This window comes from Prinia subflava, chromosome 8, assembly GCF_021018805.1.
Source record: "Prinia subflava isolate CZ2003 ecotype Zambia chromosome 8, Cam_Psub_1.2, whole genome shotgun sequence".
NCBI classification, from domain to species: domain Eukaryota; kingdom Metazoa; phylum Chordata; class Aves; order Passeriformes; family Cisticolidae; genus Prinia; species Prinia subflava.
The window spans coordinates 7280132-7302674 of NC_086254.1; the positions used below are offsets into that span (position 1 = coordinate 7280132).

The 22543-nt window shown below is 67.0% G+C and overlaps 3 protein-coding genes across 6 annotated transcripts; 1 reads left to right on the forward strand and 2 right to left on the reverse strand.

Annotated features, from left to right (window-relative positions):
* Positions 1 to 593: 593 nt before the first annotated feature.
* ABHD15 (abhydrolase domain containing 15) lies at positions 594 to 4036 on the reverse strand. The gene is made up of 2 exons (XM_063402675.1): positions 3094 to 4036; positions 594 to 1844 (listed from the first exon to the last, which is right to left on the reverse strand). The coding sequence occupies exons 1-2, from the start codon at positions 3930 to 3932 to the stop codon at positions 1367 to 1369; spliced, it is 1317 nt and encodes a 438-aa protein (XP_063258745.1). The 5' UTR covers positions 3933 to 4036; the 3' UTR covers positions 594 to 1366.
* A 151-nt stretch (positions 4037 to 4187) lies between these two features.
* Positions 4188 to 12725, reverse strand: GIT1 (GIT ArfGAP 1). 4 transcript variants are annotated; one of them, XM_063402670.1, is made up of 22 exons: positions 12566 to 12725; positions 9554 to 9687; positions 9349 to 9461; positions 9159 to 9264; positions 9000 to 9086; positions 8766 to 8896; positions 8595 to 8689; positions 8471 to 8513; positions 8264 to 8290; positions 7929 to 7977; positions 7773 to 7845; positions 7083 to 7180; positions 6891 to 7002; positions 6683 to 6810; positions 6452 to 6604; positions 6142 to 6369; positions 5980 to 6033; positions 5622 to 5708; positions 5444 to 5517; positions 5168 to 5350; positions 4987 to 5050; positions 4188 to 4894 (listed from the first exon to the last, which is right to left on the reverse strand). In XM_063402670.1, the coding sequence occupies exons 1-22, from the start codon at positions 12615 to 12617 to the stop codon at positions 4682 to 4684; spliced, it is 2304 nt and encodes a 767-aa protein (XP_063258740.1). In that variant the 5' UTR covers positions 12618 to 12725; the 3' UTR covers positions 4188 to 4681. The 4 variants fall into 4 exon arrangements, with proteins under 4 accessions (XP_063258740.1, XP_063258741.1, XP_063258743.1 ...); XM_063402671.1 differs by lacking the exon at positions 8264 to 8290; XM_063402673.1 differs by lacking the exon at positions 5980 to 6033.
* A 1637-nt stretch (positions 12726 to 14362) lies between these two features.
* ANKRD13B (ankyrin repeat domain 13B) lies at positions 14363 to 22225 on the forward strand. The gene is made up of 15 exons (XM_063402678.1): positions 14363 to 14545; positions 17921 to 18056; positions 18332 to 18456; positions 18527 to 18572; positions 18828 to 18971; positions 19062 to 19251; positions 19336 to 19402; positions 19490 to 19571; positions 19640 to 19704; positions 19785 to 19915; positions 20024 to 20181; positions 20259 to 20411; positions 20570 to 20730; positions 20930 to 21006; positions 21095 to 22225. Exons 1-15 carry the CDS (start codon positions 14435 to 14437, stop codon positions 21303 to 21305), a joined length of 1857 nt encoding a protein of 618 aa, XP_063258748.1. The 5' UTR covers positions 14363 to 14434; the 3' UTR covers positions 21306 to 22225.
* The last annotated feature ends 318 nt before the right edge of the window (positions 22226 to 22543 follow it).

Consider the following 22543-nt stretch of genomic DNA (forward strand, 5'->3'; position numbering starts at 1 on the left):
TATATTTTTAATTTTATATATTACTTTCCATTTGTTTTCATTATTTCCAGCATGTTTCTGGGTTTTGGTTTTTTTTTTGTTTGGGGGGGGATTTGTTTCTTTTTGCACAAGAATTGTGTGAAGTCAAGGAAATGTTAACTCAAACCTGGTATTTTCCAACCTGTTCCCCCTTCCCTTCCTCTCCTCCACCCCTGTTGTGTTTTTTTTTTTCTTTCTTCTGCCAACAGTTTGGGATTTTTCTGGGCTGGGATGCAGTGGGTGGGAGGAGGGGATGGCTCTTTTCCATTTGCAGCTTTTGTGCAAATGCCAGGTCTTTTTGCCAGTCAATTAAAAAAATGCTTCACTTGCTGGTTGCTTTAAAAAGGAAAAAAAAAATTAAATAAAAAACAAAAATGTAACCTTATCAGTGCGATGTAGACCCCAGCAGGAGGAGGGGAAGTGCACACCTGTAGCCACACACCTCTGGCTTTGGCTGCAAAACAAAAGCAAACCTTTCCTGGTGAGGAGGTGAGCACAGGGCAGCTGCTGCCCGACCCCGTGGAGGGTTTGCCGGGCACGAGCTCCGTGTGCAGCCAGGCTCGGAGCCGTGCTGGGAGCACCATGCCTTGGGCTTGCTCTTCCCCCTCGGCGACCGCCTGTTCATGTGCACAAACCCAAGAGCTGCCTGCTGATGACAGCAAAGCTGTTGCTGCTTTTCCTCTCCTCCTCCTCCTCCTCCTCTTCCTCCTTTCCCCCTCCCCAAGGAGGTCCAGCTCCCCAACAAGAGCTCGCCCAGCGCCCGGCCCCAGCGCCACGGCCGTTTGCTCTGGGGCATCATCCAGGTATGGCCAAGCGCGGCTGGCGCCGTGCTGTGCCACAGAGCATTAGATAGAAAAAACACACACATATCTGCTGTTTTACTATGAACACTGGTCTGAGGTTTCCAGGCTCAGCACCACGGTGATGGGCCACGAAGGATTTAACCAGGGGAATTAAACTCCTTCTTGCTTCCGTGTCTGGTAGCACCAGCTGGTATGAGTGAATCTACAGGTGTGCGTTTTCCTTCTTGTAGAAAATGCCACGAGCACTAACTGGTAAGGCTTAATGTACAGTATATTGTCAGTATTCTGGTATTCTTCTGGTTCAACATACATTATAGCTCATATATAACCTGTATTAATTGTATAGATTGTGCATTTAAAGCTGTTACCAAGTTGTCAGAAAATAAGAGAAGAGAAAAAAAAAAATAAGGTCATATGTAATATTTTGTTTGTAAGTATCCTTTGTATCATAGCAAAGGAAATGTTAAAAAAAAAATCAACTGTAATAAAGTAATTTTAGTACATGGAGTGTCTGCCTGCCTTTGTGAGACCCTGGCCCAGGGGGGCTACCGTGTGTAGGACCTCTGCCAGGTGAACACGGGGGGCTCCACCGGGGGAGCCCCCCACCTGCGGGGCCGCGGCAGCCCCTTCCTCCTCTCCTCCATCCGCAGGAACTCAGCCATGGCCCTGAAATATTCCAGCACGGCCTCGTGGGCCCAGCAGCGCCCCGGGCCCCGCTGGGGGAAGGCGCAGTGCCCCCCGTGCGGGGTCAGCAGCAGGAAGAAGTAGGGGCTGCTGTGGAAGAGCTCCCTGGGCAGGCTCTGGGCCGGGGGGCCGCGCACGGGGTCGTCGGCGCTGCACAGGCACAGCACCGGCACCGCCGCCTCGTCCGCGTCGCGCAGGGGCTCGTTGCGCTCCCAGTAGCTCTCCCAGCTGGTGGGGCAGCTGCGGGTCCGGCAGAAGAGGGTTTCCTCCAGCTCCCGCAGCGAGCAGCTGCCCAGGAGCCTGTCCACGTCCACCACCTCGGCCAGGGCCCCCGCGTACCTGCGGGGATGGGGTGGCCGCCGTGGGCTTGGGGATGCAGAGATGCCACCAAGGGCTGGGGGCGATGGGGACGCTGCTGGGGACTTCAGGGATGTTGCCATGGGCAGGGGGGACATGGGGATGGTGCCTGGGATGGGGGCCACAGGGAATGTTGGCAGGGGTTGGGGTCAGAGAGTCATAGGGATGCCACTTGGAGCTGGGGGCTATAGGGATGCTGCCATGAGGGTGCCACCAGCTAGTGTGCCCATGTCGAGGCTGGTCGACAGTCCTGGTCCTGTACACAAGGGAATAGGGGTAACGTCCACTGCCCTATCTCCAGAGTGACTTAGGAGGCCCATCCCAGCCCCTTGCCAGGGATCCTGGAGGGTCCCCACAGCACAGCCCGGGTACCATGACAACGGGAGACAGCCGGCACTCCCATTTCGTTACCGTGACAGCAGCATTTGCAGTGGGAATCGGGAAACAGGGAGGAGGGAGACTCTCTGCTGCCCACCCCCCAATATCCCATCCCTACAGTAAGCACTGTACCTTGCTGCACCCATCTGGGATTTGCAGCTTCACCTGCCACCTGTTTGCCCCTATGTTTTGGTGTTGACCTGCATTCTTCTGGCCCCCATCTGCCCACCAGCAGGGTTCCTTTGCCCCCACAAGCTCTCAGCAGCACCCACTTGGGCAAGTGGGAAGTGCCCACTTGCCCAAGGCCTTGGCCCTGGGCAGTTTGTCTCCTGTCTCAGCCAGTGCTTGGCCCACCTGAGCCTGGCTGTGTTGGGCAATAGGGAACCCAGACCCCTTGGGAAGGGATGGCAGCAGCCGCAGCCCCCTGCCCAGCTGTGGATTGGCATCACAGTCCCCCCACCCCGAGGGTCAGGTGCTGGAGACAAGGGGCAGTGCAGGAAGAGGGGCCAGCCCCACTCACCCCACTCAGTCCAGGACCACACAGGGGCTTCACCAACTCCTCCCAGGGTTAAGAGATCTCCCAGCTCATCATTTATCACATCAGGAACCCCAAGATGCTGCTGCAGCTTCAGCTAGGCTGGGGATACATGTGGTGGCCCAGCTGGCCCCATGGCAGCCAGCTCCAGGCTGGTGTTCATTAACCAGCACATTTTGCTGCCCTCAGCACCTCTGCCCCTGCACTGGGGCTCCCGGTATCAGCAGCAGAACCCACCCCATGCACACCCCCAGGGATGACCGAGGGGTTCCCAGGGTACCCCCATCCACCTCCCCAAGCCCAAGGGACTGCACTGACCTGCTCAATCCCTGCTTGAGGTGGAGGAGCAGCGGCCACTCGTAAAGCCAGGGCATCCCGGCTTCAAACCAGTCCCGGCCACGGAAGATGGGGGAGAGGCAGGCGGCGGCAGCCAGGCGGCTGGAGGAGCCGCTCTCGCCCAGGTAGGCGAGCAGCAGCCCTGAGCCCGAGCCCTCGCTGACGGCCAGCAGGGAGGCAGAGGGGTGCCGGCACCGCAAGTAGGTGACAGCCTCCCGCAGGTCCCCGGGGTCCCCGAAGGGCTGGAGCCGGGGGGTGGTGAGCGGGCAGCCGTTGTGGCCCCGGCGGTTGAAGATGACGGGGATGAAGCCCCGCTCCAGCGCCCGCAGCCCCAGCTGCAGCAGCCCCCCCGTCACCTTCCCGGCAGCATTGGGGATGAGCAGCAGCACTGGGCTGGAGATGCCCCCCCCGCCACCCGCAGCCCCCCACGGCCCCACCAGCCAGTCCAGGGCCACCAGTCCAGTGTCGGGCAGCTGCAGGAGCTCACGGGCCACCACCGGCTCCGGCTCAGGTGGCTGCAGGAGCTGCCACAGCAGCTGGAGCTGGGGCCAGCACGGCCACAGCCAGCGTCCCCCCCGCAGCGCCGCTGACCGCCCCAAGCTCCGCACCAGGTGCTGCGCCAGAGCCGAGGGCTTGCACAGCAGCCGGCAGTGCCCCGAGCCCTCCTCGGCCATGAAGGGGATCCCCTCCTCCTTCTCCTCCTCCTCCTCCTCTCCCAGGTCTCCAGGTACTTCTAGCCTCCCTGCCCAAAGGCACCAAACCAGCAAGCCCAACCCCACGAGCACCGCGGCTGCGGCCACCAAACCCTCCGGGGACAGCATGGAGGCGGCAGGAGCTCCAGCCGGCAGCCCCGATGGGCGGCGGGTTCACAGAGCGACGGCGGGGCCGTGCTGGGAAAGCCCAGCCCCGGGGCTGGGCAAACAGCGGGGCTGTGCCGGGGATGGCGTGAGCGGCCAGCAGGGCCAAGGGGACTGGGTGAAACGGGAGGGACACGTGGCCAAGCCCTGCTGGCGCCGGAGGGACTGAACCCCCTGCAGCCACGGACCCTCCATGGGCACAGGAGCTGGGGGCCGGGCGCCCGTGCAATGCTCACACCTTTATTGATACAAATGTACAAGGACACATCTTACAGTGGGGAGTGCGGCCCCGGCACGGGGCAGGACGCCCGGGGAGGGGTTCAGGACGCCCGGGGAGGGGGGGGCCCACGGGCGCCCCAGTCCAGTGTAATGCCATGGGTGGCCTCGGGGGTACCGGCCGCCCAGAGAGGGGCTTTGTGGGGGGTGGGGGTACACAGCCACCGCCGCCACAGACAGCTACAGAGGCTATGTACAGGATAAGTTAGGCGTGTGCTGCGGGGCGGGCAGGGGGCTGTACAGGGGGACGCAGGCACCTACCCCGCAGGCTGAGCACCAGCTCCTTGACGGTGCGGGGGGCACGAGGAACCCCCCACCCCGGCTCCCCAGAAAGGCCACTTGCAGCCACGCTCGCCCCAAGTGCCGGCTGCCGCCGGAGGGAAGGGAGACACGGAGAGTGTGGGGACCTGGGGACACGGGGGGACGCGGGCTGGCGCTCACTGCTTCTTCTCACGAGTGGTGATGGTGACCAGCTGCTTGGCGGCCTTGGCGATGTCGTAGGCACACTGGATGACCTGCTGGGTCAGGAGCTGGTAGTCCACGGCGGCGCCGGGCTCGGGGGGCACGGTCTTGCGGCACTCGCTCTGCAGCCGGTAGGCGCTGGCGTTGAGCAGCCGCAGGGAGCTCCGCACCGTCTCCAGTGCTGGTTTCTGTGGCACAGCAGTGTCAGGACCTATGCTCAGGGGGCTGACAGCGACTGCAGGGAACCACAACCACCCCAGGGACACACTGCTCCTCCTACCTTAGGGAAGAGTGATGCCATCTCTGTCACAGCCAAGTGGATCTTCTCTGAGCAGGGCACGAAGCTGAGGGCAAGGAGAAAGGGTGAGCAACGTGGCTCCCGAGCATGGAGAGTGACAAGGCAGGGCCCCACCCCTGGTGTGGGTGTCCAGAAGGACCCTGAGGCTGTGCCCCAGTCCTACCTGTCATGCTTGGACTCCTGTGCTGCCCGCAGCAGCTCCTGGATATTCTTGGTGACCTGCTCGGTTTTGAGGATGACATCCTCTGTGCTAGGCAGGCCAGGGTCCAGCTCCCCGTCCAGCGGGTCCAGCTCATGGGGGAAATCCTCATCCTTGCTCAGATCCCCAAACCGCTTCCCCTCCATGCTGCAGGGACCAAGCAACCACTCTGGGTCAGTATCAGCCTCCTGCCACTGTGTCCCCAAGTACCCTGGTGCAGTCCCCAGCCCCACCACTCACCTGATCAGAACCTCACCGGCCTGTGTGTTGTCATAGTCGCTGTCAGTGCCGCTGCCATGCCGGTCCAGCTTGCTCTGGAGGGGAGAGGAGCAGTGTCAAGCCCTGTCCAGCTCCATCCCCAAGACAGGGCCAGGAGTGTCCCCACCCCAGGAGCTGCTCCCCCTCCCTGATACGTCACCATGTGTCGGGCACCATCAGACGGGCAGGAGAGCAGCGGGGAGGACGGAGGGAAGGGCACCGAGGAGGCAGATGGACCTTTCCGGATCTGAAGGGGGAAAAGAGGGGAAGCCCATGCTGAACGGGGTGGAGAAGTGTGTGGAGCCGACCCCGGTGACGTGCAGGGGAGGACGAGCACAGGGGACACCGCCACCCTGCATGCAGGAACATCCCGCAGCTGCCGTCCCTTGGGGAGGTCCCCGGCCTGACCCAGGGGGGTGCAGGGCGGTGGGGGGACAGGACATCCCAAAGGCCACATCCTGGGCAGGCGACAGCCACCACGTCCCATGCAGGAGCCGCCCCCGCTGCGGCCCCCTTACCCGGTACACGCTGGCCGGGATGTGCATGGAGTACAGAGCCTCGTCCTCCACCTCCTGGCGACACACGAAAGGTTACGGCCCCGCGGGGACGGCACCCAGCACCCTGTGGGGCTGGGGGACTGCTGCGCCCCAGAACCCTCCCACCCACCCCAGCGCACTCACGCTGGGGCTGAAGGGCTGCAGCCGCGTCACCAGCTCCTCCACGGGCTGCCCGAAGGGCTTCAGCGCCGAGCCCGGCTCGTACATGGAGAAGGCCTGGCGGTCCCGGCGGTGTGGGGGGGCCGTGCCCGGGGGGTGCCCGTGCTCCGGCCGCTCGCTGGGGGCCGGGGTTGGGTGTGTGGGCCCAGCCTGCTGCCGGATCTGCGTGTTCTCTGCCTGCAGCTTGTGGATCTGCACCCGGGAGAAGGGGAAAGGCATCAGCGAGGAGGGAGAGGGACGCTGAGGAGGGGAGTCCCGCTGGCCCCACACCCACCTCACGCTGCAGCCGGCGCAGCTCATCACTCAGGCTGTTGTTCACCTTCATCAGTTGCTGCACCTTGGCCTCAGAGGCAGCCAGAGCCTTCTTCACCTCCAGGTACTCCTGCAGTGTGATGGGGCCATCTGACAGGTCAGAGGAGTCCATGCTCTGCAAGGGGAGGAGCTCAGTGCCAGGATCCCAGAGCAGGGGCTCTGGGTGGGGGTCCAGGCCGGGCCCCAGGCTCACCCTGGCGCGGTTGTTGCGGGAGGCGTTGCGCAGCAGCTCCTGGTCCGTGTCCTCGTCAGAGGCGACGCTGTCGTAGTCGTGCTGGTCGTCCAGATCACTCTGGCTCCGCAGAGAGTAGTCGAGGGCGTCTGGGGGAGGGCAGGGTGGGTTCTGAGCACGGGGCAGGGGGGCAGGACTGACCCCCACCTCTCTGCCCTCTGTGCCTCACCTGTGGGGCTGAGCAGACTCTTCCCTTGCTGCCGGCGCTTGGCTTCCCCGAGGATGTCGATGAGCAAGGTGGCAAACTCCCTGGCGTTGAACCTGGCCAGTTTTTGCCGGCCCTGGGGGCAGGAGGGGGAAAAAGGGGGTGAGCAGGGGTCTGGGTGCACAGAGGGGTTGTGAGGGCCTAGAGGGGGCTCACCTGGTTGCGCGTGGCTGAGTACTCGGGGTTGACAGGCAGGAAGGGGACGGCGCTGCGCTCTGTCACCAGCGTGCTGTGGTTCTGTGTCGTCAGCCAGACTGCAGGAAGGCACCTGGTGTCAGACCCCGGGACACAGGGGCTGCACTCCCCCGGACAAGCAGGCTGCAGGGCCCGGAGCCGGTAGGACGCAGGCGCAGGCGCAGGGCCAGCCCGCTGGGGCTGGGAGTGGAGCCTGGCCAGGCTGACGGGAATCGCCTCCTTCAGCCACCAACTGGGCTGGGGGCTCCCCATAACCCCCTAACAGGACCCCCTCATGCTCTTCACCCTTCCAGGCACCAGCTCAGCACCCCCCAGCTGGTGGGAAGATGGTTTGACACGTCAGTTGGCACCCGCCCCACCACAGAAACGGGACAGCCCCCACCCTGCCACCCCCCAGACCAGGGGCACCACTGCCCCCATTCCCAGGGATCCCGGCACCCACCTCCGGCAGCACCCCAGCCCGGGCACCCAGCGGCGGCCCCTCGCGCTGAGCAAACCCTCCCGGCCGGAGGAATGAAGAAGGAGGGGCCTGCGGTCCCGGCGGACGCATCCAGCTCGGGGGGAGCGCAGGGCTCGGCCGCGGCCCCGCCGGCTGCTCCTCCCCGCGCCGTGCCGCCCTCCCCGGCCCCGGGGCTCACACCCCCTGCTCACCCGCGTCGTTCTCCCGACGGTCCACCTCGTCGTACACGTCCATGGCCAGCTCCTCGAAGAGGCGGTTGCTGAGCTGCAGCAGTGGAGGGGACAGTGTCAGGCAGGACCAGAGGAGCAGGCGGGACAGCCCCCAGCCCTGCCCTGGCCCCCACTCACCGCCTGCAGCTTCTTCTTGGCTGCCTTGGCCAGCTCAGAGAGGTCCAGGCTGGGGAGTACGGGGAGGGGGAGAACAAAAAGCGGGGGTTATTCCTGGCCTCTTCCCACCACAACAGTCCCCAGCTGCACCCCGACAAGACAGGGACCCCCCGCTCAGGCATTGGGGGCTTCACCAAGCAGGGCTGGTGGGCAGGCACAGGGGGATGAGAAGGCAGGGGGCGAGCGGGACCCCCCTCCCTGAGTGCCCCCCAGGGGCCAGGCTGGGCCGAGCGGCCAGGGCTGCAGGGGGGACCATGCCAGCAGCATGGGGGACCCCCGAGCCGAGCGGACAATACCTCTGTGCCATGCACTTTGGGCGCACCCTGCGCTCCGGAGAAGGCAGCGGAGGGAAGAACAGGATAAAGGCGGATGTTAAACGCGCGGGCACGCCGACCCCCCACCCCCAGGGATGCTCCAGTGACCGGGGTCCCCCCCTCAGCCCAGCGGGGATGCTGGGGGGGACATGGGACAGGGCAGCGGGGCCAGGGGTGCCAGGCACTCACCTGTCAGCCATCTGCGGGATGATGTAGTGCCCATTCTTGTGGTCTGCACAGAGAGAGGGGTGGTGAGCAAGGGACACGTGGTCCCTCCGGGGTAACCCCCTCACCCCAAGACCCCCTCACTCACCCGGCTTCCTGCCGCAGAGGTAGAAGGCCAGCCGGTCAGTCAGCTCGTACTGGCACTCCACCAGCCGCTCCGCCAGCTCGTGCTGGGCTGCCTGCCTGTGGGAGGGCCGCCAGGGGTGATGCCCACCCTAGGTGGGGGTGCAGGCAGGGGTGACCCCTTCCCTGCCCTCACCTGGCATAATCAATGGGGGTCCGGCCGTTCACATCGGGCGCCCCAGGGTCGGCACCGTAGACCACCAGCAGCTCTGCCTGCAGGATCTGCCCGGCCTTGGCAGCCACGTGCAGCGGTGTGGTGCCCTTCTCCTGCGGGCATGGACAGCCTCAGCCCCGCAGCCTGCATGTGGCACGGGGCTCCCTCCTGGGCCCCACACCACCTCTGGGGTCCCCAAGCCCCACCAGAGCTCACCGGGTGGAAGAAGTTGGCCTGGGCACCCAGCGAGAGCAGGCGCAGGCAGGTCTCCAGGTTGCCCGTCCGCACACTCGAGTGCAATTGCTGCAGAGGAGAGAGCTGGTAAGGGGGGATCTGTCCCCACTGCCACAGGGGGTCCCTGAGCCCCCACCCCACCTTGCTGAGGTCCTTGGCAGTGACACCGTCGTCATCCCGGCAGGGCAGCTTGTGGACGAAGGCCAGCATCTGGTACTTGGCACGGATGAACTCTGACTTGGTGGGGCTGGGGGTGGGCAGCAGGTTTTGGGTTGAGGAGGGGGCTCCCAGCCAGTGCTGAGCCCCTCCCCACAGCACAGGGGGCACTTACTGCACTTTGTCCTGGGGGTTTGCCTTCCGGCGCCCGCTCTGCACCTGCGCTGGATCCAGCAGCGAGTGCTCCCAGATGGAGTTGGCCCCATTGCTGGCCAAGGTGTGCACCATCTGCAGGGGACAGGCAGGGGACAGGCAGGGTCCAGTGGGCACGGGGGGTCCCAGTGGGCATCCCCCCACGTTCCAGTGTCCCCAGCACCCACCTGGAGCAGGGTGGCGGGCCAGGGGCTGTGGCGCAGGTGCTTGACGATGGAGATGTGGCGGCCCAGGCTGCGGTGCACGCTGCAGCACTCGTCGCAGATGAGCACCCCGCGGTTGATCGACGCCCAGCCAGGGTCTGGGGGTGGCACAGGGGTGTCAGCGGGTGTCCCCTCCCCATGCGGTCCCCTCCCCGTGCATCCATCCAGCAGGGGGGATGTGTTGCCACAGCAACCATTTCCCAGGAGATGGAGAGGGGCTCAGCCCATCACCAGGGGAAACCCACGGGTTTCCCATAGCAACCACCAGCCAAAAGGGGGGCAGGGTTTGGCCCCCCACCATCAGGAGGACAGCTGGTGGCAGGGATGATGCCAGCACACTCTGACCAGAGGAACCCTGGCTCACTACGAGGTCACTCACCCCCGGAGCCCCTGGCTGGGTGTTTGGGGGGTCCTGGGTGGGGGCAGTGTGGCCCACAATGGGTGGGCACCCCCAGTCCATAGGCTCCTGCGTAGGGTGGTCACCAGCTCTGCAGCCTCAGCACCCCAGCGCAGCCAGCCCACAGGGCACCCCAGCTCCGGGGCAGGTGCCATGGCCTCCCAGGCTGCCGTGCCCCTCCAGCCCCGCCGCTGGCCCCGGCCTGCCGGACTGGAGCCCTTTGTGTCCCCGCCAGGAACAAAGGGCCGTTTGAGCAGCCGCGCTGGCCCCGCGCTGGCACCAGCCCCGGCACCCGCGGGGGCACCGCTCCCGGCCAGGCAGCAGCTCCCCACGCCTGCACCCCAAAAACGGCTCCTGGGGACGAAGGGGTCACGCCCCGTGGTGTGGCCATGGAGCTGCAGCTGTTCACAGCAGCATCAGGACAGGATTTGAGGACCCCCACTGGGTCACAGCCCCCTGCTCCTGAGAAACGCAGCCAGGCTCGGGGTGACGATGCTGAATCGCTCCCAGGTGTCCCCTCTGCCGGGGACAAGGGGCAGTCCTGCCATCCTCTGCCCAACCCCACCCCCTCCCCTTGTTTCTGTAGGTCCTACACAAACACCACACTGTCCCACAGGGGGGCAGCGCCAAGCCCAGGGATACAGGGCCTGGGGGGGTGGCCGCACTCACCTGCCCGATGGCCCTGAGGGGGGACAGCGGCCCCAAGACCTCACAGAGGGAGGAAGGCAGGCAGGGAGGCAGCAAACCTCCCCCACTTCCTTCCTCCCTGCAGGGTCCTGGACCCCTCCCCACGCACTCCCCCAGAGCCCTGAGGACACCGTTTTGGGGGGCACGGCATCCTGCCATGCTGCAGTGCCCTGGGGCCGGGGTGGGTGGCCGGGGGGAGTGGCGGCCCCCCCAGCCTGGCAGCCCCGCGCACGCAGATGGCAGCGCCTTGGCAGCCGGTGCGGCGGCATCTGCGCCTTCGCACCCGCTGCCCACGGCCGCCGCCGGGAACAGGACGCTCCGTGCGGGGGGAGCCGGCCCGCGGCCCCACACCCGGGTGGGTCCAGAGTATCCCTGGGGCAACGGCCCCTCCCGCCCTAGGACAGCCGGGATGTGGTGGGATGCGGGTGGGCACTGCAGCAGCTCGGGAAGCGCTTGCACAGGGACACCCCAAACCCTGGGAGGATCCTGGAGTCCAAGGGAGCTCCCAGCACCTCAATCCCCACATCGGGATGTGCGCTGACACCGGGACCCCCAGCACTCGGCCCCGCACTGGTGATGGCAGGGCTGGGGCCAGCCGGCATCCGTGCATGGGGCCAAGGGAGGCCGGGCAGAGGGACCAGGGCACCCCACGGGCACCCCCCATGCAGGGCAGGCCAGCGCATCCCCGCCAGCGACAGCGGGTGCTCCCAGCGCGCTAGGAAACGGCCTCTGGACTTTATAACTCATTTCCTCCCATGGCTGCCAGGCGATAAGAGATTGGAAGAAACCGGTTTCCATTTCCCCTGGCCGCAGCAGGGAGCCCCGGCACCGCCCCGGGAACCCCTGGCCCCCCGCTTGCCCGGCGGCCCGGGGGATGCCTGGAGGCAGGGCAGCCTTTCGCCCACGCGTGCCGACAGCTCTCCTGGCAGGATCCGGCCATTGGCACGTGGCCGGAATAATTTCGGCACAGCCTTGGCCCGCGGGCAGCTTTCCGGGGCCGGCTCGGAGACCCGTTCATTCATTGCCGTGGGGCCACCTGCACAGGCTGCGGGCAGGTTTGGGGTCCGGCCCTACCGTGGGCAGGGTTTGGGGGGCCAAACCCACCGCGACGCCCACGGGAGCGAGCCCAGCGTGGGGGCTGTGGGCACCGGCACCGCCGGGGATGGGAATGGTCTTGCCCAGGCTCGGCTCCGGCTTGCAGTGCCCGGCCCACCCAGCCGGCACCGCCAAGCGCGGATCCGCCACGGGTGGGTGCTGGAGGGGGTGCAGGAGGGTGTCCCCCACCATCCTGCCATTTACAGGGTCAGCAGCGCTGCCGGCAGCGACCAGCGCGTCCCCAGCCTGTGCCGGCAGCCCCCGCGCTGGGGTGGGAAAGCTGTGGGTGGTGCAGGGGGGCGGGGGCGAACGCGGGGTGCGCTGGAGCGGCACCGAGGAGGGCATGCGGGGGTATCGGGGTTGTGTCTGGAGCGTATTCGGGTATTCCGGGAGGCTAAAAGGGGCTGCACCCAGGAGGTCATGGGTTTCATCAAGGCGTTTCACTGGGGGCACATCGGAGGGCTCCTGAGGGGCAGACGGGGGGCTCAGTGGGGCTCCCTTGGGTGTGCGGAGTGGGGTGCAGAAAGGAATAACCAGGGCGATCCTGGGGGCACCCCTGAGGGTACAAAGGGGGCTCGATGTGGGGCGGAGAAGGAAATGCAAAAGGGGTCACGGGGAGCAGTCCGGGGGCAAACACCTCGGGGTACAGAGGGGGCTGCCGGGGGTGCGAGGGACGCCCCGGGGTGCAGAGGGGGCTCTCGGTGGCGCGGGGGGCGCGCAGGGCCGGCTCCGGGGGGCGGCAGGAGGCGCGGGGGGGCTGCGGAGCCGCGCCGGTGCCGATGCGGGGGGGCCCTTACCTGGGGCGCTGCAGTCGGCGCACACCTCTGCCCGCGGCGCCTTCCGGGACATCCTCAGCGGCGAGGCGGGCCCGGGCCCGGGCCTCTGCGCCAGCGTGGGGCGGCGGCGGCGCCCCCGGGCCCGCCGGGGGAGCGGCGACGGGGAAGGGGGAGGGGGCCGGGCGGCGGGGCGGGGGCGGGGGGCCCGGGGCGGCGGGGCCGGGGGCTGCCGGCTGCTCCCAGCGCCCGGCGGCTCCGCAGGAAGCGGCGCAAGCCCGGCCCCGGCGGAGGAGGGGCCGCACCGCCCCCGCCCCGCCACCGGCAGCGCTGCCGCGGCCGCCCCGCACCGGCACCGGCACCGCCCCGCACTCGCAGCCGCACCCGAACCCGCACCCGGCACCGCCCCGCACCGGGACACGCACCGGGACACGCACCGGCACCGCCCCGCACACGGACCCGGAGCCGCACACAGATTCGCACGGGCACCGGCGCCGCACCGGCGCCGCCCCCGACCCGCACCCGCACCTGCGAACGCCCCCCAGACAGCTCGGTCCCGCTACCGGACCCGGGCACCTCACCCGGGCACCTCATCAGCCCTGCCCTTGCTCTGCTCCTGATCCCGGGCAGCCCCTAATCCTGACCCCAGTGCCCGTCCTCGGTGCATTCCCGGTCCCATTTTCAGCCCTGAGCACTGTCCTGGTGCTGCTCCCAGCCCTTGTGCTGTTTATCCTGGAGGGATAAACACTGGTCCCATTCCTATTCCGGGTCCTGTGTAACTCAGTCTCAGCCCAGGACACTCCAAATTGCTTCAGTCCTGCTCTGGACACTTGTTCTGGATGCAGCCGCAGTCCTGGGGCACCCCCAGCCCTCTTCCCAGTGCACCCACTCCCGGGCACACCCCTTCCCCAGGACACTGGGTGGGGCCGCGCCCCTTAGGGTGCCCAACAGGGGGTTTTGAGGGTGGGTTGGGGAACTGGGGACTCTTTGGGGTCTGCTCCCTACTGTGACCCTTTAAGCACTTGCACCGGAGGGGACACCCCATGGGGGTCCCCCAGACAGCGGCGGGGGTCAGAGCCCGGGGGAGCGGGGCCGCCCGGAGCCCCCCGGCCCCTCGGGGTGACCTCAGCGCGGGCTGCCGAGGAGGTGGCCCATGACGTCATGGGGCAGGGGGATGGGGGATGCTGTGCGGGGACAGGGGCGGGGGGATGCGACCCCCGCCACCGCCACAGCTGAGCAGAGAACAACGCCGGGGGGGTTCCCCCCGTGGGAGGAGGGGAGCAGAGGGGTGGGGGGCCGGGAGCGTGGCGCCGGCGGAGGCCGGGGCGGCCGCAGAGGCCCAGCCTTGCATTGTTCTCGGGCGGCAGCCGGAAAACGCGACGCCCGCCCGGGAGAGACGCAGGCGGAAAAGGAAACGGGGCTGGGGGCCCGTGCCTGGTGCTGCGGGGGCGGCAGTCGGGGTCCCCCCATGGCCCCCACCTGGTCCCCACCTGCCGCCTTCACCCCTGCCCCACCACCTGCTCGGGCCCGCTGCCCCACTGGGGGAGCGGAGGTCAGCTGGGAAGGGGAAGATCACCCTGGGAAAGGGGGGAATTTGGGGAGGATGCTGGTTGCCAGTGGGGTGCCCCTTTGCAGCCCTCCCCCACCGCGGGATCGGAGGCCGCGGTGATGGGCTGAGCGGTGCGGGAGAGGGGCGAGGAAAGAGGAAGATGAAGATGAGGAAGAAGAAAGGGGCGATGCCGAGCAGGGCAACTACAAGTCCCATGAGGCCGGGCGGTGCGGGGGGGGCCGGGGAAGCACCGGGCGGGAGGTGGCGGCCCGCCCCGCCCCGCGCCCCCCCGCCCCGCGCCGCCCCGCGCCGCGCCCGCCGCGCCGCTCCAGCATGCACGGAGGATGCTCGCGTCTTGCTCGGGCAGGAAGGGGCCGGAGGGCAGGTACCCGCTGCACTACCTCGTCTGGCACAACCGCGCCCGTGACCTGGACCGGGAGCTCAGCGCCAAGCAGGTGGGGCGGCGCGGGGACACTCCCGGCACGGCCCGGCCCGGCTCCGCTCGGCTCGGGCTGATGCAATGCTCGGGGCCGGGGTGAGGATGAGGATGGAGATGAGGGGGTTGATAAAGGATGGGGTCGCTCTCTGCGCTGGCGGGGCTCTGGGGGTGTGGTGTGCGTCCCCACCTGCCCCCCGGGACTGTGCCTGCTGCCCCCGGGTCTGCCAAGGAGCGCTGGGTACCACCCGCGGGTCCCCTGCATCCTCCAGCACACGCAGCCCCGAGCATCCCTCCGCACGTGTCCCTGCTAGGCCTCCGCAGACCCCCGGCCCGCACCCCTCTTCTCAGGGTATTGCCACTCCCCTGGGGGTGCAGCCTTCAGCTCCCCGCTCTCAGGCTGAGCCCCTCTGGGGGCAGGGGGACGAGGGCCCTGATGCTGCCGGGGCGCAGCCCCCCAGCCTCACAAGGGTTCTTCTCAGGGTGAGGGGACCCACTTTGTCCCTCAGCCCGGGAACCTCCCAGCAGCCCGGTGATGGAGCGGGGTGTGGGTGCTTCCCCGGCGGGTTCCCAGCCTCCCTCTCCCCCGTGGCGTTGCAATTCAGGTAATTAAAACCCAACCCCGAAGACGCAGGAAACCGCAGGCGCTGGAGGGAGGCTGACGGGGAAGCTGTGCTGAGCATCCCCATCTCTCGGCCCGGGTCCTCAAACCCCAAGGCACTGAGGGCCATGCTGGATGGACCCTGGTGATGCGTGAAACGGGGGTCATTGTGCCGCGAAGCTCCCGCCGGGATGCAGGCGATGGCTCCCGCCACACCCGTCTCCATTGTGGGGTCCAGCCGGAGGCTGCGCCAGCGTCGCCCCGGTGTCCCACCCCATGGCCAGTGTTTTTATTTTCGTGCTCATTTGGGGTCAGTTTTCCCAGGAGCCCAGCGCGGCGGAGATCAAAGCTGGGCTCGGCAGACGGGGGGAGGTGGAGGGGCTGCGGGGGGGGCTCTGCCCCGCTCGCCTGCAGAAAGGCTCCAACCCTCCAGCCTGGGAAGACGGGGGGCTCTGTCCTGGGCCCCCCTGCCATTTGCTGGTTGAGAGCAAAGCTAACCATGTGTGCACCCCAGGGGTGCACAGGGTGGAGCCCATGGGTGCTGCAGGTCAGACTCTGGGGCAGGTGGGGGCTTGGGGGAAGGAGGTGAGGGCCAGCCCAGGCTCCCTGCGCTGTCCAGGGCATCCAGGGACACGGCTCAGCCCTTATCCCTGCCAGGGCATCCCCCAGGTAAGAGGCTGAGGCTGGTGCTGTGTGCAGTGCTGGAGGCTGGGTGTCCCCTGCCCAGGGCTCTGCCCCCCCTCTGCCTCGGTGACCCCCGCAGGACGGTGGCTCCACGTCCTGCCCCTCCCAAGTGCAGATGTTTGGGGTTGGGAAGCACTGGGGCAGCTGAGAACATTGCTCCTCTCCATGGCCTCATTAGGGCTCTGTGTCTGTCACCCCCAAACTGTCACCATGAGCTCCCATCCACACTTGCCTCTAGAAGGAGCAAGGTGTCAGTAGGTCCCCTTGACAGGGGCATCACGAGGATGTGGCAGGCAGTGACATGGAGCCTGTTGTGTCAGGACACCCCTCACCACAGCCTGGCCCCTCAGGCGTGACAGGGACCCGGGGCTGCACAGGGACAGCAGTGCCTGGCACCATCTTCCCGTGCTGGCTCATGTCCCCTGTTGCTACCCAGGAGCAGGAGCTGGGGTTCTCCAACCCAGGGACAACCCCAGTGGAGGGACGTGCTGTGCCACGTGCCTGGCTGGCACAGGAGGAGCGACTGAGCTGCGGTTCTGCACTGCACCGCTGCCACCCCGGAGCCACCCCCGTCCCTGCCCCTGTCCCCATCCCTGGTGGGTGTCACGGCCCCAGATGGGCAGCACCTGGAGGTCGGTGTTCTGGTCCCCAGGCCAGAGCCAACCCAACAGCAGGGCTCAGGACTGAGCTCTTGCTGGCAAAATCTGGGTCATGCCATGTCCCCTGGGGTGGCTCCAGCACCATGTCCCCACATTGGGACCCTCATCCTGCCCAGCGCTGGGGCAGGGCTGCAGCTGGGGAGCCCCACTGAGCCTGCAGCCCCCGCCCCCAGCTGGGGGGCGATTGCCTTAATTAGAGTCGTTTCATTAGTGCAATTAAGAAGCAGCAGTCGCCTGGAGAGCATTGGAGCGGCACTTTGACTCCCAGGGAACTGGGGGGCTGTTTTGCTCCGTGGTGTGGGCAGACTGGGGGGCCTACCTATCTGCTGAGTCCCTGGGGATGAGGGGCCTGGGAATACCCACAGCCTGGGCAGGGATGGGAACATCCCCGGGGCAGCAGGAATGCAGGACATGCCCAGAGGGAGCCAGGGATGAGCTGCAGGTGAGACTCTGGGCCCTAGGGAGCCCATGCTCCCCCTCTGCCCACGCCCAAACACCTCTGGCTGCCCGGTCCCAGCTGGCACCTTTGGGTCCTGCACCCCAGCTTTGTTCTCCTGAGGGTGGCCTCCCCACAATGAATTATGAATTATAAATATGAATTATTTGGGGACTGCCCCACTGCCTCCTGCCCTGGTAGCATCTGAGTGCCCCTCTCTGGGCACAAGGCTTCTGCCCCAGCTGGGTGCTTGGGGCACAGAGGGTCCCCCCCTCCCTCCCCGAGCCATGTCCCCAGCTGGGCATGGGTGTGACACTGCTTCCTACACGGGGAGCAGGGCCCGGGGGTGCCGGGGGTGCCCACCCGCCACCGCACCAGGGATTCCTCAGGGCTGGCTGGGTGCCAGGCTCCGGGTTTGGCACAAACAACGGCAGCCCCAGCGACGGCTCCCCGGGGCCCCGGGGATCCTCGGAGCAGCCGCTGCTCCCGCAGCCGCCCGCCCCCGGCTCAGGCAGGGGAACACGTGCGCCCGCCGCAGCCCACAGCGCTCCCGGCCCTGCCGGAGGGGGGCTGCCAGCAGCTGCTGCCTGGCAACTGGGCACAACCCCCCCCCCCCAGATCACAGAGGTGGGGGCTTTTCTGGAGCTTGCAGCTGCATGGAGATGTGCAGAGCTCCATGCACTGTGCCGGGGGCATCTGTGCCCCCCACTGCTGTGCCATGCCCATGCTCTGTGCCCGCCTGGTGGGTGCAGCCCAGCCTGGCTGTGACGAGGTGTGCTGGGTGCTGGCAGCCACTGCTGTGCTCTCCGTGCCCTCTCCATGGGTCTGGCAGTGGCAACAGGGAGAGGCTTTTGAGGTGCCCCTCTTGGGGGAGGTCAGGGGTGGGGATGCTCTCCCAGATACTGCCAAATGTTGGCTGCTTTCTGTGTCTGGAAGCTGCACATCTGTGGGATTGCACTGGAGAGCCAGGTCTGGCCACCCCAGTGATCTCAGAGCCTCGTTCCTTCCTGGCAGGCCGACATCGAGCAGCTGGACCCCCGAGGACGCACTCCCCTGCACCTGGCCACCACGCTGGGCCACCTCGAGTGTGCCAGGGTGCTGCTGAAGCATGGCGCCGACGTGGGCAAGGAGAACCGCAGCGGATGGACAGGTGAGCTGGGGCTGCTGCCCCCATCCTCCTGCAAGCTGCCCTGATGCAGACACAGGCATGGAGATGGGCGTGGGCACGAGCATGGACACAGATGTGGACATGAACACGGGCACAGGCACGGCCATGCTCACCCCGGTACTGCAGCTCCCCAGGGCACTGCCCACGTGGTTCTCCATGCCTGTGGCTCCTGTGCAGCGCCCAGCTCTGCAGTGCCATGTGTGCCATGCTGTGCCATGCTGTGCCATGGCCCTGCACACTGTCTCTTTGCCCTGCAGTCCTGCAGGAGGCTGTGAGCACCCGTGACCTGGAGCTGGTGCAGCTGGTGCTGCGCTACCGCGACTACCAGAGAGCCATCAAGCGCCTGGCCGGGATCCCCGTGCTGCTGGAGAAGCTGCGGAAGGTACCTCCCTCAGCAGGGGCTGCAGGGCTGCGCCCACGGGGTTCCCCTCACCCCTCTGCGCTCTCCACAGGCCCAGGATTTCTACGTGGAGATGAAGTGGGAGTTCACCAGCTGGGGTGAGCTCGGGGCGCAGCGTGGCTGTGGGGGGAGCGGGAATTTCCCAGCAGAGTCCCCCAGCCCCAGCATCCACCCCCATCCCCAGGTTGGGGGTCACCTGCCCCCTTGCCCCCTGACACCCCAAGCTTGCAGATCCCCATCCCGCCAAGGCATCGCATTCCCCAGGTGCGTCCCCCTCCTAGCTCAGCACTGGCAGCCCCCTCGGGGGTGCAGGTGTCCCCATCCCCGGCTGGGCTATCAGCATTTCTCCCCAGTGCCCCTGGTGTCCAAGATCTGCCCCAGCGACACCTACAAGGTGTGGAAGAGCGGCCAGAACCTGCGGGTGGACACCACGCTGCTGGGCTTCGACCACATGACCTGGCAGCGGGGCAACCGCAGCTTCGTCTTCCGGGGACAAGGTGAGGTGACACCGGCGTGTCCCCCTCACTGGGGAGCGGTGCTGGGTGGCACGGTGGGGACCGTGGCTGTCCTGACCCCATTCCCTGCAGACAGCAGTGCGGTGGTGATGGAGATTGACCACGACAGGCGGGTGGTCTACTCAGAGACGCTGGCCCTGGCCGGCCACGACCAGGAGGTGCTGCTGGCTGCTGTGCAGCCCACCGAGGAGCAGGTGATGGGGCGGCTGACGGCCCCCGTTGTCACCACCCAGCTCGACACCAAGAACATCGCCTTCGAGAGGTGGGCTGGGGTGGCACCGAGCCCACCCAGGGGTGCTGGCAGCCCGGGCTGTCCAAACAAGCTCATGGTGCCCTGTCACCCCAGGAACAAATCGGGGATCCTGGGCTGGAGGAGCGAGAAGACAGAAATGGTGAATGGGTATGAGGCCAAGGTGAGGGGCAGGGAGCTGAGTGCCCAGGGGGTTGTGGTTGGTTGCAGTGTGAGGTGCCCACCTCTGCCATTCCCCCTCCTCGGCCAGGTCTATGGCGCGTCCAACGTGGAGCTGATCACACGGACACGGACCGAGCACCTCTCAGACCAGCACAAGGGCAAGAGCAAAGGTGGAGCCAGCACGGGCTGGGCAGGCAGGGCACCCCTGGCCCTGCCCTCACCCCCTGCTCTCCCACAGGCTGTAAGACCCCCCTGCAATCCTTCCTGGGCATCGCTGAGCAGCACGTGGGGCCCAACAATGGGGTGAGTGTCTCAGGGGTCGGAGGGGGTGGCCCTGCAGTCAGACCTGCCCTCTCACCCCACGGGGCTGTCCCCCCGTGCAGACGCTGATCACGCAGACACTGAGCCACGCCAACCCCACCGCCATCACCCCTGAGGAGTACTTCAACCCCAACTTCGAGCTGGGCAACCGGGACATGGGACGGCCCATGGAGCTCACCACCAAGACACAGAAGTGAGAGGGGAGGAGCAGTCAGGCACTCCCGGTGTCCCCGCCTCCACTGCTGCAGAGCTCGGGGTGGGGACAGGTGGGGGTCCCCAGCCCAACGCCTGTCCCTGGCAGGTTCAAGGCGAAGCTGTGGCTGTGTGAGGACCACCCGCTGTCCCTCTGCGAGCAGGTTGCCCCCATCATCGACCTCATGGCAATAAGCAACGCGCTCTTCGCCAAACTGCGCGACTTCATCACCCTGCGCCTCCCGCCCGGCTTCCCCGTCAAGATTGGTATGGATTGGGCTCTGCTGCTGACCTGGCTGGCACAGCCAGCTTCCCTCCTTGCTGTTTTTTCCCTTTTCCTGCAGAAATCCCCATCTTCCATATCCTCAACGCCCGAATAACCTTCGGGAACCTCAATGGGTGTGACGAGCCCGTCAGCTCCCTGCGGCACAGCCCCAGCAGCGAGGCCCCCTCACCCAGCAGCGACTCCTCCAGCGTCAGCAGCTCCAGCTCCCTCAGTATGTTGGGGGCACACGGTGAGGTGGGATGGGAAGGGGTCCCAGTGGGGTACAGCTGGGAGTGGGTCACAGCAGGGTAAGGGACACAGGACTGGCAGGGTGGAGTAAGAAGGGGTCCCACAGGGTGCCCAGCCAGGCCAGCTCTGGTGTCCCCACAGCCTCGTGCCGAGCGTGTGAGATGGACCCAGCGCTGTTTGAGGTGCCGCGGGGGTACAGCGTGGTGGGCACCCACCAGGACGCCCTGCGGGAGGACGAGGATGACCTGCTGCAGTTTGCCATCCAGCAGAGCCTGCTGGAAGCGGGCAGTGAGTACGACCAGGTGGGCACTGCCACCCCCTCACCTCTTCCTGTCCCTCTGGCTGAGAGACCCCGTTGCCCACCCCCTCCCAATCCCACCTGGGATCCTCACTCACCCCACCTCTCTCCATCCCCACATCCCACGGTGGCGAGTCAGAGTTCATGCTGAGGGGGGCTGGTTTGTGGGGGTGCCACCCTCCGAGCACCCCTCTGTCACACAGGTGACCATTTGGGAAGCACTGACCAACAGCAAGCCGGGCACCCACCCCTTGTCGCACGAGGGCCGCCGAGGAGACAGGTTGGTAAGGCCTGGCCAGCCCCCCTGGGGGGGAGTGGGTGTGGGTGCCGGACCCTCGGCGACCCCACTGAGCCCCTGCTGCCCCCAGGACTCCCCAGCACACGGCGTCCCCACGTCCCCCCGTGGCCCCGGCGGCGGGGGCGGGCAGGGGCCCCGGCGCGCTGTTCCCCAGCTACGCCGAGCAGCTGCGCCTGGCCATGGCGCTGTCGGCGCGGGAGCAGGAGGAAGCAGAGCGCCGGACGCGCCAGGAGGAGGAGGATCTGCAGCGGATCCTGCAGCTCTCGCTGACGGAGAAGTGACCCCACGCCCCCACTGAGCCCCCCGCCTGCCCCTGTGGGGATGGGGACGCGGCCGGGGCCGCGTCTGGGGGCGCAGAGGGGGAGCAGAGTGGGGAGAGCAAGTCCAAGAACTGAGGAGGGCAAATGGGGAAGGGGGGAGCAGGATTTGGCCCTGGGAGAAGGTCCCCAGAGCTGGGCCAGTATTGGGGCAGCCCAGGGTGGGGGTGGGTGTTAACCCTGCACCTGGGGTGACAGGGACCAGGGAGGGCAACTCCATGGACTGTACCCCTTCTCCAGGACAGCCCTGCTCCCCCAGCCACCCTCTGGGGTGCTGCTCAGCCCCTCACCCCAGGAAGGTGGTGAGGGGCACGTCCTGCCCCGGGTGGGTGGGCTGCCAGTTGCATGGGGTCCCGGGGTGCCCCCAGAGCCTGGGGGCTCTGCCCAGCTCCTTCTTCCCCCCCTGCCCAGGCGCTACCAAGTGCACTTACCCGGGAGCTGCTCTGCCTGCCAACACGGGTGGGGGCTCAGCCCTGTTGTAGCCCACAGCCAGCGAGGGGCTGCACAGCCGCCCCCTGTGGCACGGGGACTGCTGGGGCAGCTGAAGGGGTGCCTGTGAAGGGCGGCCCGGTGTCACCCCCCTTACCCCTGCTCGCACCCCTCCACCCTGCTCGGATGCCTCCCCTTGGCAGCGCTGCACCCCCTCGTCCCGGGCACTGACCCCGAGAGAAACCTTACGTCAAATGGTGCTAACCCCGGCCCCCCGCCCCAGCTGCTCCCCCTTTGCACACGGGGGGCTGGGGGCTGCGGGGTGAGAGGGGGGCTGGGCTCGCTCTCCTGGCACTTTTCATAGCTGGTGCCCCTCCCTCCACCCACCCGTGCACCCCACAGCAACATCTGGGCTGGGGCCGGGGGAGCCCGAGCAGCTCCGACTGCGGCCAACACCAATAAATGCTCTTTAATGTTTGTCTCTCTCGGCCTCGCTCTGCCTGTGCCGGGGGTCGCAGGCAGGGGGTGCAGGCAGCACCCCTGGCACGGTGGTCCCGTGTCCCCGGTACGTGCCACGCAGCCAAGGGTGGCTGAGCCCTTTATTAAAGGGGTCCAGGAGCAAAGAGCCGGGTGGGAGCACCCGCCGAGGGGCCGGTGGGGCAGGGGGAGGTGAGGGGTGATGGGGTGGGGGTGTAGCACCGAACACATCCTGGCCGGGGGGCCCGGCAGCTCCCCGTCCTGGCAGGCTGCGGGTGCCCAGGCTGCAGGGCCCC